General features: G+C 34.7%; 1 protein-coding gene across 1 annotated transcript; it reads right to left on the bottom strand.

The window, feature by feature from the left end:
• Window positions 1-973: 973 nt before the first annotated feature.
• LOC125681839 (uncharacterized) lies at window positions 974-13,051 on the bottom strand. The gene is made up of 3 exons (XM_048922091.2): window positions 12,069-13,051; window positions 2,690-2,860; window positions 974-2,044 (listed from the first exon to the last, which is right to left on the bottom strand). The coding sequence occupies exons 1-3, from the start codon at window positions 12,123-12,125 to the stop codon at window positions 1,859-1,861; spliced, it is 414 nt and encodes a 137-aa protein (XP_048778048.1). The 5' UTR covers window positions 12,126-13,051; the 3' UTR covers window positions 974-1,858.
• Window positions 13,052-17,111: the final 4,060 nt, after the last annotated feature.

Below are 17,111 nucleotides of genomic sequence, written 5' to 3' on the forward strand. Positions count from 1 at the left end.
TTTTCTTGAGGAGTCAAGGTCATATGCGGTAGTGTAAGTAATTTGTTCTGAACGTGGAATTTTTTAACCTTGGACAATTTGGCTTCGAACTTGGAACGTTCGAATATGCGCATTGAGAGTGTTAGGTGCATGGTTCAAGATATTGAAAGAAACACAAAACGTCATGGTTTTTTTTAATTCTTCTTTCACAGGTCATATAATTGATACTTTGTCTCCAGGGCAGAGTTTTTAACCTCTTTATTCTGTGTGCTGATGTACTTGCACATGTGATTAGATTTAGGGATTTAAAAAAATATTTACATTCCGCCATGATTCTGAATTGTGTTGTAGGAAAGTAACATCAGTGTGACATCACAATGGAGAAATGGAATTCATGTCGACATCACAATGCCACAGCACACGACACTTACACATAATATTTATATCCCTGTACCAGCTTCCGTTAGTGACGTATTGTATAATTAATCATTGAATTGTATTTAGTTAAACTTCTTGATGTCAATTCAAAGAAATACATGTACGAAGGTATTTTTGAGACGGGCTATATTTTGTGGCGAATGGATGCTTTTCATTAAAAAGATATAAATTTGCAATCAATGATACAAATGACAGAGCCTTAGAACTTTCTCTAACTATATTAAATCCATTGATGTGGTTGGTGCATTTTTATTTCGAACAGCAAGCAGATTGTTAAAATCGCTCGCATTGATTAATCCGCTAGTCTGTGTGAAGTTTGTTTTTGGCTAATGGTTCAGGCAGTTCATCTATTACATTCCCCTGATTTATGTGCTTTGTTAAATTTTTGACATTTTGGGGATTAACGAAACTAACGATATTTTTCAAAATGATCATTTAACAGTAATTAATTTAATTATTCTTTTAAATGACTATTTGTATATGACAAATGTTTGTTTAATTAAAGTATGAAAGAGTTATTACATAATTTTCAATCCATCCATATCAAACTCCTTAAGCTTCATATATATATTGTTGAAGGTATGGCGAGTTTTTGTAATGGTTGATTTACAATGTTTGTAACAGACAAACATTGTTTTATGTGAATAAATCACAAGTAAATTTTAGGTGCAAAAAGGTCAAGCTAAACACATCACCATAGACAATAAGTAATATAGGTCCATTCTCTTCTATTGTTTTCATGATAATCTATCAATTCAAGAAACGAGAAAATATATATTACAAAAATGAGAGACATTACAACACAGCTGAAAGAAAACTGACTGACGAATTTCATCATCTGTCTATCCACCTAGAGATTTAATGCATGTAGATCTACCATCAACACCTTCACGGCCACGAGTTACAAACGAACCTACGACTAAGACCAATATCTGTTATTTTATTCTTAACGTTGGTTAAATTGTGAATAAGAAGAATTTACTCGTGTAATTTTTGTATATAAGTAATCTTACATTTAGTTATCTGACTTAACGAGTTTTATAACTATGCAACGGTTATAGTCTTAGTTGTAAATTCCTTTGTAGAACTGCAAAGAAAAAAAAAGTCAAAGAATAAGAATAATTCAAGTAAGTATTGAGATAATGAGGTCACACATGCTCTCTCTTATCTCTCTCTCTCTCTCTCCCGCATTACTAACACAGAATTTTCTTGATTTCAGTACATACATGTACATATAAGTAATTCACCACACCATACAATCAAGTCATACATGTATATAGACAATCAAAAGAACATATTGATAAAAGAAATGCCTCACACATTCTCACAAAAACTAAGTTATCATAACCATTTGCTGTATTTAACAAGGATGTGGGAAGCAGCAACGTTGAAAACGAGGGAGATCAGACCCGGAAGGTGGAGGCTGTGTTTCGCAGACATCCTAGTTAATTCCTTGGTAACGTTTGATACATGTTATAAGTAAGGCTGTGTTATTGTTGTTAAATTTCAACTGAAATTTAAGTCCATTGCAACACCTCTTTGGTTTGTACTCAACCTCACCATTGTCTGTTCCGGGTTGCACCTTCTCATTCTCCTCAAAGCACCTTTTTGAAATTTCAGTCTTTGGCTGTAAAGAGTGTAAAGAGAGCTTTGTGTGAGAAGAATAAACTCTAAATGGACTCAATGATATGTAAATATAAAGCTTGTTAAACAGTGTTATCCTCAATGTGAAAATCTCGTTATGGGGGTCCTAATGACATGTAAGTCTAAGAATGTCCTTCAGTCGATGTTAAACTGAATACAGTAAACCATGGTTATAGCGAACCTCCAAGGCCAACAAAAACAGTTCGTTATAACCAAACTTCATTATACAGTAAAACATGGTTATAGTGAACCTCCAAGGCCAACAAAAACAGTTCGTTATAACCAAACTTCATTATACAGTAACACATGGTTATAGCGAACCTCCAAGGCCAACAAAAACAGTTCGTTATAACCAAACTTCATTATACAGTAAAACATTGTTATAGCGAACCTCCAGGGCCAACAAAACAGTTCATTATATTCAATATATTTTAGCGATTGTTCTCCCATAAGGGAATACGATATCAAATGTTCTCTGTGATCGACTGAAACTCAAAATCTTGACATACGTTATGTTTAGACCCCTCTCTCTGCCTGAGACACAGAACTTGATTTAAAGATGTCGAAATCGCCATGTATTGTAGAGATCGTCAATTCGATTACCTATAAAACAACTGATTTTACTTACCATACATCTAAATACATATCCAAACGCGTGATTGACAGGATACACAGCTACGTCTTCTAACGATTTACAACATTGAAAGGAAGAGCAAGGAATTGTGGGTGGTGCAGCGTAGGCAAGAGTACCATTGCAGCAAGGACCTTCTGTTAATTGTGGCTGCGTTACATCCCAAACCTGCAGAAAGTTAATATAGAATAAATAACGTTCTCAGATTCCTTACTTTCATGTGTTTCATAATATATACCATCATACTTCTGAAAAAATTTCACCTTTAACCTAAAAGCTATAGAGAAGGGAATGTTTAATTAATATATGTTTTCACTACTCATTATTGGGCTCAAGATTTAAGGAAGGTACTGCTATAAACCTCAAATGAATCGATAACGTGGACCATTGAATGTTATTTCCATACTGTCAACATTACATTTTCAGTGGCGGATCCACAAACTTTTTAATGGGGAATACGACCCAAGTTTGTACCTTTTTCGCCCAAGAAAGGGGGATTGAAGACCCCAAAATGGCAAGACACGACCTGCTTTATAAACAAAAAATTCAACTGGGGGTGGGGGGGGGGGGTGCAACTTTCGCAACACTCCCCTAGATCCGCCAATGTGTATTCATGAACATGTGTATATGTTACAAAACGGCAGTTCGTAAATATGCGGACACTTCAGATTTCCTATGGTATTTACTTTGTTGTCTATCATTTGAAATTTCTTTCCCAATTCAATTTTTTCCTGTGTTTTTAAACAAAACCTACACATCTAACATTTCTTATTTTGTCTTTTAAAAAGTATCCGTTGAATAATCAATAAACATGAACTGAATACTACACTGATAACAACCTACAAACGTAACCATATTGAGGACAACCTATCCAAGGACGACCTGTCAAAGTTTATTTCAAACCTACATGTATCGACGTTCATTTCAAACTATATCTTAAAGACGAACTGTCAATTATTGACTTCAATCTGTCCTAAAGTCGATATGTAAGCATTGACGGGAAATTATGTGAACGACAATTTTTAATGTTGTCATCAAACTATCTTATGGAGGACGAACCAGTAAAACTTGACGTCAAACTATCGGAAGAACGACCAGTCATTATCGACTTCAGACTATGATCTTAAGGACGACCTGCAAATATTGACTTAAAATATCTTAACGACGACCTGTAGACATGGATTCATTCTACTTCATATAATGAAGAAGGGACACGCATAACTCTTACTTTCAGGATTCCAGTCTTTTGTTTTTGGTGTATATCAAATACCTTAAACAAAAGTTATCGTCATATTTACACTTATGACCTTTAGTCAGAGTTTACTTTGCATGATTTAAGAAAACTACTGCAGCATAATAGCTTGAAATAAACTGTCTTTAAAAGGGGATTAGCAAAGAAACTTGTGAAATTGGAATTATAAATGAAAGACAGATGGTTATTTGTTGGCCATTTCCCTGTAACGGAACGTCGACATTAGTCATTAATTTAGCTGTTCTACTAAGATTGGAAGTCACAGGGGAGGGAATTTGACTGATGGGGACTCGCAATATTTGGCTGATCGCGCTAATGACGCAGAATTCTCAGACAATCGGTGTCAGTTCTTTGTTAAAATAATTTGTGAAAATGTCACAATGTGGGTTGTTTTGATAAAATACCGCATCTATTTTTTTTCTTCACTTTCTCACTTTGTTACTGGATCCCGTAATAATTGCTCTGAGATCGATACAATTCGAGGTAATCATTGTACTTAATAATGCAAATTATGTTTTAATATTTGTTCGGGAAAGCAAGATTTTGCATCTGATTCAATTAAATTCCGAATTTAAGATTGAATTTCGTTTGTAAATGTCCTTCAAATGTACCCTTTATATTAGTAACAGATAATTAAGACAATTAGTGAGAAAAGCTTCGCACGCCATGTATCGGAAATGTTTGGATCAACTCTCGCTGCCAACTGAAATTCATATCGGTAGTCGTAGTCATATACATACATCTAAAACTGACTACAATTCTGACTAAATCACACGCTATATCTCTGAAAATTTCCATGTTAAAGATGTGTTACAAATATATCACACATAATCACTTTAATCTTGATCCAAAGTATGACTATACCTGCACAATGGAACAATGAGGGAATATGTTATTGCATATCTGATTTTAATTTTGTTAAGCGATATTCAAGAAAGGTTTGAAGTTTTCTTTCATGTATTTTGTGTATTTCATTATTTCTCACTTGACCATTTATCTTATCCATTTCTTTCAGGAGCTTGTAAGATTTCATTCATTATCTGCTCATTATAGAAAAACTCACGGACTTTAACGGGAAACCATATCTAGAGGATCCTGCTAATTATATTTTGGGTCTACATTTGGCTTTTAACCATATCCGTTTCTTGAGTTCATGGGCTGGCGTCCACTTTTGTAACATTTCCGTTCAAGGATCCCTGACACTTTGTTTCATTTGACACGGTGTCTCGAATTCGCAGTGGACGAATTCTGGATATTATTTGAAATGCATAGTATAGTTAGGGTTCTTGCGTCCGTACTATGACGCCACGATCCACTTTATGTCGGAAAGCGCGAATCTCCATCTCCCCATAAATATGTCACTGACTACTTGTTAAGAAAGAGTAGACCCACCTTTGGCATAGGTTGAATAGCATAGGCTACATTACGTTACAAACAGACTGACCTGAAAATCGTCATTTCCGGTTCCGGGATAGAGGGAGTAACAATTTGATAGCGACTATTGAATATGCATGTATTTAGGAAGTGTCAGTGTTCCTAGAGTTAGATGACGAGTTCCCAACGATTCTATCTAGTACTAGGCGAAGTAAAGAGGGATTTTATGTGAGAAAAGTTAGCTTAAATACACTGTACACAATACATAGGGAGAAATGTACTGTTGAACGAAACATAACCTTAGCTTCAAATACCGCTGTTCGTCATAGCCTTATGTATTTCGATGGAGACCTCGCAAGGTATCTTTCCCCTCAGTGAACGATCTGTATTGTTTTCATTGATCACAGTTAATTAAATCGCCACATCTAAGAGCATGTTAACATTTTTTTTTATCTAAAGAAGCTATAACAGAAATGACAACGAACATCTGAAAGCCACAGTAATATTGTTATTTGTCCAGCGTACTCGTAAATTTGTCGCATTACGTAATAATGGGTTTCTTTCAGGATCAGAGGAAGTCTTGTCCATAATGAAATAAAATCCCATGTTTTTGGCAAAATTAATTTTTATTATCATGTTATGAAGAACAACCATTGACTTTAATTCTGATTTACGAATGCGAAGCAAATGTAGGAAGAAAGGCTGATTGCTTGTTTATGAGGTACAGTGGATTTATGAGTTTCAATCTTCTACCAAATCTCACGACCCGTATCGAAAGCAAACGCTCGTTAAACGGTATTCAGAGAAATTAAAATCACTGAGCATATTTCAGGACGCAATCGATTCGGAATCTGTGTTTGACATTTGAGAGCATTATGACCAAAACGCCTGTCACATTGCAAGAATTTAGCTTTTTATGGCCAAAGTAATGTTACAGAGTCTTTTTTTATTTTCCCATCTTGCATTCGAAAATCAGATAAATTCTTGTAATCCAACGAAATGGTGTATCAAGACTTGCTGTTTGTAAACAGACAAAGTGAGGAAATAAAACTATCTAAATGCCCTTCATGGATGAGAAATGACAGAATCCAAAATGGAGTTTACAGCCAATCATTGTTGTGAAAATGTTTGCACTGTGCGTAGAATTCATGTATTTTCAGAATTAAGCAGCTACCCAACAAAGTCTCAAAAACCAAAGAAAATATGTGATTTATTCTGTTAAAAGCTGATAAAACTATTTCGAATTTTGATCTATCTATCTATCTATCTATCTATCAAAAGGTGAACATAACGAACAGTAATCAATCTCATAACTCCTATACGCGATACAAAATAGATAGTTGGGTAAACATGGACTCCTGAACATACCAGAGGACATATGAATGAAAATGATTATTGGTAATAAGACATCGTCGATGTAACTAAATGTCGAGTTGAAGACCATAACGAGAGCATTTTTTTTTTCTCATATAGAAACTTTTGAATAAATTCTGACTCGTAAGAATATAAATACAGGTCAGCTAATAAAGGAGCACAATTCTTGACCATGGGAATTCCAACAGACCGTTTGAAGACCTGATCATGAAAGACCTCGAATCTACGTAGCAGTACATGCGTACACATATGTACAATGTACCACCCTCCTTATACTTACTTGTGTATTTACATTCCTACCTATTAGAGCATAGTCCCGTTAGGATCTGGGTTAGAATAGGTCCTTAGTACCCCTTGCTTTTCGTAAGAGGCGACTAAATGGGGCGGTCCTTCGGATGAGGCCGCAAAAACCGAGGCCCTGTGTCACAGCAGGTGTGGCACGATAAAGATCCCTCCCTATTCATAGGTCGTAAGTGCCGCGTATACGTCTAAATTTTCAGTCCTTCAACGGCAGTGGTGACGTCTCCATATGAGTGAAATATTCTCGAGTGGGAAGTTCAACAATATACAATCAATCAATCAATATTAAAACACATATCAGTCTTAGGGGCGTTCAGCACAACTTAGTACTTAACACGGAATTCGGTGCAGAATGCGTAACTAAAGATATTGTCCATGAAGCTAGATTACTAAAAATATCTAATTAGTAGCTTACTTGTGTCTTCCTCAGAATATATTAGCACAGACCAGAGAGCTACAGATACACCCCTTATAAAAACCGTTGATTTACGGCGCATGTATTTTGCGCAAGATTTAGGTCTTACATGCATATTGCTGTAGTCTTACATCGCCCTCTCAAAATTTTGTTATGAAAAGTTCTAACATATTTCCCCATTTCCCTTGTATCCAACTATACCTTTAATCATTAACTAATAGAAGATTCATACCAACCGAAAACTCACAGCTTCAAATGATTTCGTCTGTTGGCGTAGCCATGTTAGATAGAAAGTTAATCTTAACCTGGTTCAATTCCCTATTCATCCTATTTTTGAAACAACATTACCTTTGTGAAATAATATCTCCACAAATATAGTTAGTTAGATCATGTCACTTATGTTGAAACCTTTAGATAAACAGTAGTGAATTAGATTCACGGCTCGCATTAGTCTGGTCTCCACCCTCGCCTTTCTGTTTAAATTACACTTCGCTATTGAAACTGTAGTGGCGGGAAGGGAATCAGGCCTGAAGGTTATATACAACTTCACCGTACTCATACTCAAAATCAGCCATGTTTGTTTTGAGTACAACTCTGAAAAAGCTTCGAAACATACTCGAAATAATTAAAGAGTTGGGTAGACATGAATCCCCCCACATACCAGAGGTGTTATCAAGTGCCTAAGAGGAGTAAGCATCCCCTGGCGACAGCATGACCCAATGGCAGGTTGTATTGGCAAACTAGATCATTATAACGACCATAAAATTTGCGAAATGCTGATTTTAAACGAGACTATTGAAACCCCTGTACCATCAACTTGTTTGGGAGTAGCTTGCATCGGTTTAAAAACTGGTCATCCGCAGTACAAGCTCTTGCGTATCGAATCATTTGAGTGGTATAAACACCATATGCAAGTGATAATGGAATATTGCTATATAAATATGAGAAGTTGACGATGGAGAAGCTGATATCATCCCGTTTGTCATAAAGTTGAGTTGTTACTTTGCCGTTAACATCTACTTTCAATAATATATCTTAGTATTAAGCAGAAGTGGACGACTCTGTGGTGTCTTTTATTTCGAGTTCACACGGATATATCGAGTTGACATATATGAACTCTTTGGAAATGTTCTTAAAGATTGAAAATATGTTCAGTTGTCACATCATGAACGAGAAAATGAAATTATTGCACATAACTTCTAATTCTGTTTATCCGACATAGGTTTGGTATGTCATTTTATGACTTTAAAAACCCAGCATGCACATGCATTTTATATCAAATATCACGTCATGTCTGCTTTAAAGAGTAGATGATGCATATGAAAACATCAATTATTTTCCTCTTCAGAGTGAAAATGATAGTCCTTTATTGGAGTCCAGCACTTGTTATATGTTTAGTGTACATGTTTACTATCTTCAAGGAACTGATATCGATCAAAAACAGATACCTGACAGTTAAAAAAACCCACATTATTTATAGGAATCTAATTTCCATTACGAATGCGAAAGTCATCTCAGAGAAGGTGAACATTAATATCATATTCCATAGACACCACTAATTGTGAATTATTAGAGAGAATTTAGAAAGCATCACTAAGGGATTTCCATGCTGACGTTTGATCATTACTACCGAGACTGCAAGGTGGCTGTCTGAATTTTAAATAATACTTTTAGAATCAAAACATCCTCAGAATTACAATTGTGTACTATTACTGTTAATCAAATAGTAACTTATCTTTTATGTTGCTTAGTATTAATGAAATGATAACTTTTTTTGTGTGTGTGGTTTTTTCGTTTTTTTTTTTTTTTTTTTTTTTTTTTTTGGACAATTTCTGTTGTTTACTTTTAATCAAATCATTACATATTTTTGCAAGTTCTGTTGCTCACTGTTACAATGTAATAAGAAATTAACGTAATTATTACATACATGCATACCGTAGTTTATTCTTAATCAAATATTAATATTGTTTTAACAATTGCTATCGCTTACTGTTAATCCAGAATTTATTAATCAAATAATAATCAGTATTACAATTGCCGTTCTTTACTTTCAATCGATATTAACATTTTTATACTTACTGATGTTTAACCAAATACTAACTCATCTTTTTTGAATAACTGTTGTTTACTGTGTATGAAATACTAATATATCTTTACAAAATATTGATGTTGTTTACCTTTATCAAATAAGGATAAATCTGTTCTATTACAGTTGTATATTGTTAATGAAATAAAATCTTCTTTTTTTTTATATAAATACTGCTGTTTATGGGCAGTCAATAGTAGGATGTTTTCACGATTGCTGTCGTTGAACGTTAATCAAACACTACCGTATTTTTACTCTTACTGTTGTTTAATCCATTGCTGTTGTTTACTATAAATAGAATTTCAATATATCTTTACAATCACTATAATACATTATATATTATCAATTAAATTCGGGAAAATTTGCAATACTATATACATAACAGAATAATTTTGCAACACGTTACATATATGCATCTTCCTTTTTGAAAAAAAGTATAACTAAGAGATTCAAGCAGGACAAGAAAAAAACATACACCCATATAAATCACCGCCAATCACGGGGGGTGGGGGTGGGGGTGATAATACAATAATAAAAATAATCAGTCTATCACTGAGTTAGATACTGTCTTGCGTGTTTCATGTCAATCATTAGGCTGTTTTATATACTGATTTTGACAATGTATCTATTCCGTTTACTTGAATAAGATATAGGACTCACGGCGGGTGTGACCGGTCGACAGGGGATGCTTACTTCTCCCAGACACCTGATTCCACTTCTGGTATGTTTAGGGAGTACGTGTTTGTCCTTTTAATATTGTATTCTGGGATTTATGAGGTTGATCACTGTTCGTAATATTCACTTGTTTTTATACATCGTGGCTTTGGTAAAATATACACGTACTATCGTGATTTCTTTACGACTGGGCGCAAATCTAAGGCGTGATTATTGATAGACCAGAAAAACCGTAAAATCCCCCACCCTCCGAATCCCCTACCCTCATTTCTGTAAAGCGTAAACAATAATCTTGATGAAAGTTAATTAAAATCGATTGAATATACGTTCATCAATTAGACGTAGCTACCAATTCACTTGTCTTGTTAATGTTGCTCAAAGTCAAGAAATCTCATCAGTCACTAGACCTCACACCTTGATCTCCGACATTTGGATGTTCTACATGATTCTAGAGTTACTCCCATTATCTGTTTTTAACTTTGATAAAAGTTCCCAAGAAAGATAGTGAACATGATATCTATTTTTCTGTAATTTGACTGCGAACGAAAAAAGAAACTATACAAAACAATGGTGCACTGCGCGGCAGTGACATCGAAAAATCTACGCAGTATCGCTGTTCTTATTTCACAATTCGAATTTAAACAGCGTTTCTGTACTTGTGCGGAGTAGTATTTCTAAATGAAATTGATCACAAGGATTCCCAGACAATGAAATACATAATTTATCTAATTTTCTCTCCTTTGGCTCCAAAATAAAAAACAAAAACGAAGCTTTAATCCAGAACCACTGGCAGATCTAAGAAATTCAACCAAAGGAGGGGTGCAATCCCCGTATCCCCCCTCTAGATCCGCCACTATGTAAAATTTCGACTAAATACATTTGATACCAGTCTGACTGAACCCTCCCCTTGCACTCGTCAGGAACAGGGGAGTGTTTTAATCAGTCAGTCTTAGTATTGTCTTTTTGAAATCAACCATGGTGTAATTTCATATTATTTCACACATTATTCATTTTAAGGAAAATGGTCTTCTGCAAGATAAATATTTGAATTAAAATGAAAGATAAATTACTTTAAATATTCCTTGCTCTTTTATATATAACAGATGTATAAAAACAAGTATGACATGCGCGGAACATACCTACATGTACATGTATATAAAGAAAAAGCGCGTTACTATACAGATGAAATATGGGATTTCTGGGACGGGAACCAATTTTAAATATTTTCCTTATAAATGTAAATTTTTCTCTGAAAAACAGTGTTTGTTGTTGGACATAATTTGTTTAAAAATAAAACTAATTTTTATTTTTATTTGTTTTGAACTTGTATTAGTTCTTGCTGCAGATTGTAGTTACACTGTGCATATGTGTACGTATAATGATAAAATATATCTCCAATTTCTTGTAAAGTACAATAAATACAAACTACGTCCGCTCTAGACGCCGAAGCTTGCTCTATAGAAAAAGTGAAGATAACGAACAGTGATTAATCTCATAAATTTTATACAAAACAATAAGATCAAAAGAAGAACAAACACGGAACATTGAACATACCAGAGGTGAGAAAGAATCTCCTGTAGACCGGTCACGGTATAGAATAGCTTACATGTATGTAGAGAGCATGCACGGAAATTTAATGTTGAGGAATTAAAGATATTTCACCTGTGAATGTATAAATTAAATGTATGTCCCTTTACCTGAAGAGCCGAACTACATAGCGAAAGCGCTAAGTGTAATTAATTAAATGTGGATCATGTGTACTTAGTCATCGTTGGATATATATATATATATATATATATATATATATATATATATACATTATATATATATATATATATATATATATATATATATATATATATCTACACATGCCTTGATCAGTGATTGGGTCCATACTTACCGATAGAGCGACATCGATACAGATAGCAATGTCCAGCAATAAGGATAACATATCCATCTCTCTACAAAGTCGCCAATCTCCCCAGCATTAACTCAAACTCTGTAAATTATCACAATGACCAATGCATTCAGATAAATCATGCGATATGTCCTCTATTCTTCAAAGTATTTATGCAGTGTGCAAAAGATTCCTCTTGGAATTTTCAATTGTCAAAACGCTGAGGCTGTTTTGTAATTGGCATTGAAATCCTTTAAGAATTTTCCGTTTTTCTCGTTTGTTTGGTAAGTCAGAGAAATCACAGACCATAACTTGCCGTTCCGATAAATACACTCCATTCTAGTCATTTTAATGAATCCGTCTGATTAACAGTTTAGCAACGGAAGTCTTATTCAATATCTGTCTACATATCAGAGGAAATAATTCACTTTTGCGTCTAATGGTCTAATGCCTGGGACTTGTCATCAGTGTAGCGCAGTGCCGTGGTTTGTCCGTATATCACTAGGTAGATCTTGTGAGATTACTCTTTAGAATTAAGGAGAATCGCCACTTTTTTATGAATTCGATCTTTGTACTGGTATAAGAAATTTCCTGGGGGAAAAAGTTTTTGTTCTGAATTCCCGAGCACTTTTTAATCTCACGAATGGAATTTAGTGAGAAATGTTGTATGCCTGTTCAAACCCTGGTAGAGGAACTTCTGGCTTATTTCCCCCTTTATCCTATTTATTCATCGATGTTTAAAAGTTCACTGAAGTCGCACCAATGTTCCTTTCTATTAAAAACTTACCAGGTTTAACTTATTTACCAGAAAAAAAGGTCGCATCATTCATAGTTTGTAGCATCTCGCGCATTCTCATTCTAATAAGTCTATCAGAAATATCATAGCGACATTCGGTCTCGTAAAACCGCCTCCATTGTGGTGCTACACCATGCAGCGTAATGAGATCTCTTATAAAATTACGATATCTGATAATGTAGGCTACAGCTGCGAAACCCTAACAGAACCTCTTGTTCCAAGGGCAAATACTGGAAGCTGGAATTTACAAAAGGAAAAACCTTTCTAAGATAATCAATAGGAACCCGGTGTTAATAGTGCCCAATGAAGGACATGAAAGAGATGCAAAATTGTCCCGAGATTGGTTTATTGCAGTCATTTGTATTAAGCTGTTACACGATAGAATCTTCTTCGGAATAATTATCAGAAACTTGTAGACAAAACATTGCTTTTTATTGTTATGGGTACTATGGTTAATTGAAGTCATCGCTGTGTCGTACTCGCTAACGATACCTACTCAAGAGATATTTTCCGATGACGGAACACCATATATATCTTTTATAAACTTTGAATATATTGAATGCAACATAGCTAACGGGCAAATATATTTATTATGAAATTTAACAATGTTCGATCGGGAAATCTTAGTGCTGCTAAGGATTGTTAAATTTCAAGCATGTAACAATACGTTCTGTAAGCTTTTTGTGTGACAACACAGCGGTTCCTGTCAATGAAATGCATGCAACAATACGTTCTGTAAGCTTTTTGTGTGACAACACAGCGGTTCCTGTCAATGAAATGCATGCAACAATACGTTCTGTAAGCTTTTTATGTGACAACACAGCGGTTCTTATCAATGCAATGCATGTGTAAGTGTTTACTAGAGGAATAAAAAGGTATGTCGCAATAGGATTCCAATGACGCTACTATAGGTCATAAAGAGTGCAGGCATGCGGCAAACTTATCGGAATCATTCAAAACAAAATACATGTAAGAAATTTAGTGATTTTCGGAAGATATATGATTATTTCTTATCAGATGAAACATTTGGCAATCGGACAGAGCAAGCTATTAAATCTGACGCCAGTTTCTGTGACTTCCACAGCCGCACCATGCCCTGACATCTGTAAGATCTAATCATATAAAACGCTTTGGAGAAGAAAAAGATATATACGAAAATAACATTGTGATTGAGTGCGAAGATACATGGACTTGTTTTATTTTTCACCATCTGAGAGGACGATTTCTAATAAATCGCCAGGTTTTGTTACTTTATAAGTTGTAATCCCGAGAGGTTTATTAGATATTAATGAAATAATAAAATTTCTAGACAAGGTATCATTCTATTGAATTACTGTACATCGTAAATGTGCGTATTTATCTTCGTTATGGTAGATTGGACACAATGCTCGCAATAAACTGGTATCTCACTTTCATTTTACAACAATCGCTCATCGTTTAAAATTGCATAACAGAACGTGGCACTGACTCACGCGTGATAATTTCGATCAATGAAAATGCAAGTTTGGAGTGAGATTTTCTGGCATTGGGCGTTATTATAAAATTGTAGTAAACTCCAATTAAGCATGCATAAATTTATTCAGGGTTATTGTTTAATTAAAAAGTTGGGATTGAATTCAAGGAAGAAAATACATAGCCATAACGACTGACTTCCTTTAGAAACTGGAATGAAAACATAAATGTCAGCAATACATGCATATATATATATATATATATATATATATATATATATATATATATATATATTCCTTTTAGATCTAATCGCCTAGCTGGGTAGATCAATAGGTCGACATGTCGACTGTTGCCGCAGATTGAGGATAACTACATGCAATTAAGGTGAAATGCATTTGAATTTGTTCAATTTCAAAATATTATTGTACATACCCTCCACTTTCCATCAATATAGAATGTCCGTGTTGTGCTATTCTCCTGGAATTCATCGGACTAATTGAAACAATTTCTTCTTTATACCATCAATTTAATGTACCAAAGGCTGTTATAAAAATGATACATGTTTTCATAACTTTGTGTGTCATCTACATAAAAAGCCGATAATATATGTATACGCCCCATGCCCATCCAAGCTTTAATTGAAATAACGAATTTACAATGTACCTCCATCACAGAAAACCGATATCTTGAAAATTGCTTTTGAAAGATGAAGGTACAAAATTAGTAATAGTATGGGTATTTGAGAATGCAATATAATAAATTCAACTTCGGGGCTAGAGCAAATAAATTTCAATCAATAAAAAATTAGTTTATCGAAGCCAAAAGGAACCTACGTCTCATCCAAACATCTGAAAAATGCCTAGTCCTCGTCAAAAGGCGTTGACGAGCTTATATGATACAGTGTACCGTTCCTCAACGGTCCGTTGCATTCCAACGGAATCCGCTCTATATTAACAGACAAACAGACCGATGAAAATCAACGGGAAATAGTTCCATTAACTATGAATGTTAAGTTCATAAAACATATTAAAATCATATAAGTTTAATTCATTCGTAACTGTATAATCAATTAATTACCTAAAATTCATTCTTCTCTCTATCCAACAAATGCAAGAATATTTTGGCGGATCAAAGAAGTATTTTAAAACAAAATGCATTGCGGCATTATTGTGATAAAATTAACTGTTTGTAGCTTACAATATGTGATGTTTACAAGAAACAGTTAAGATAACAATAGAAACGTAACAGGAATAAGATATCGAGTAGATTGTACATATATAACAACATATGTACAAGTATTTCAACAAAAGATATAGTGATTGATTAATTGTATATTGTTTAACGTCCCTCTCCAGAATACTTCACTCATATGGAAACGTCACCATTAACGGTGAAGAGCTGCAAAATTTAGGCCGATGCTCGGTGCTCACGGCCTTTGAGCAGGCCACACCTGCTGTGACACACAGGGGCCTTGGTTTTTACGGTCTCATCCGAAGGACCGCTCCATTTAGTAGCCTCTTATGACAAGCAAGGGGTACTGAAGACCTATTCTAACCCGGATCCCCGAAACTTCAGGAGGTTTAACATACTTCACACGTGTTTGTCTACTTTCACTTTGCCTACGTAACGCAACAGTGCGAATAGTAGCACGCATCATGTGATAAAATTGCTAAAAATATCAATCCTCCATCAGAGATAAGTTCACTCATTAGAGGCTGTACTCTCCTCATGAATGTGAACAATGTGCGTATAAATTTTGAAAAATGTAGTACGACTGGGAATATTCCAAAAGATGTGAAAGTAAAATGTAGAATACAGAAAATCAATTTCACAATTTTGAAAATACATGAGGATATGAACAGCAACACTTTACGCCAGCACACTTCATAAAGCACTTCATGAAATATGCTAGTGTGACGTGTCGTAGCTCATGTTCTCGTGTTTTCAAAAATGAAATATATTTCTTTAATGAATATTTGAAAACAGAAGAAAACAATGAATATCGCGTGCATTTCATTGAAAGCCAATATTTGGTGTTTTTTTTTTTCTTTTTCTTTTTTTTTTCATCAAGTATAAACCAGAGCGAAATTGACGCCAGATGAAATTAAGACACAGTGTATTTAAACACAGCATAATATGCTGCCCCGAAGTAGTGAGTTTAGGTCTTTGGTGAAAGAAAATCTGTGTAATTATATGATGTCGGCCAACAGTTGTCGCGCTCTAACAACCCGACTTAATGAACTTCGTGACTAGGCTTAAAGATCGTGTATTAAAGGACAAGCCTGGGGAATTAAGACTTCTTTGGAGTAAATAACCACTTACATATGGTCCCTATATAATCAGGGTTTACGGATTCTGTGCACTCTTAATGAAGATCTGCGTGCATCGCTATATTTTGGTATGGCTAACGAAAATCACAAACAGGAGTGTGTACATTATCAATGTACGAAACAGTAACACGTGTACATTACATGTACATATGATTTGCTGAAAATACTATTTTTTGAAATATATTGTTGTATTCTCAGTAAATTATCATTTTCAAAATGGTTTCCTTGACAGAGATATTTTGAGGTTAGAATTACACTCCAGAAGTTGCGGAGGACAGTATCTTTACTTATTGGTTGTCATTGATTCGATTTCTTCAATTCCATGCCTATACCCTGAAAACGAATACCATATGGATTAGTCAAACAATAAAGTGCGGTTTTGTTGTCATCATTCTGTATATGAAGGTTACCTGTCGCCTAAACTTAATGGATCGGCGTTAGCTTCACAACCGGGGGGCCATAAGTTCG

This window comes from Ostrea edulis, chromosome 3 (assembly GCF_947568905.1).
Source record: "Ostrea edulis chromosome 3, xbOstEdul1.1, whole genome shotgun sequence".
Classification (NCBI taxonomy): Eukaryota; Metazoa; Mollusca; class Bivalvia; order Ostreida; family Ostreidae; genus Ostrea; species Ostrea edulis.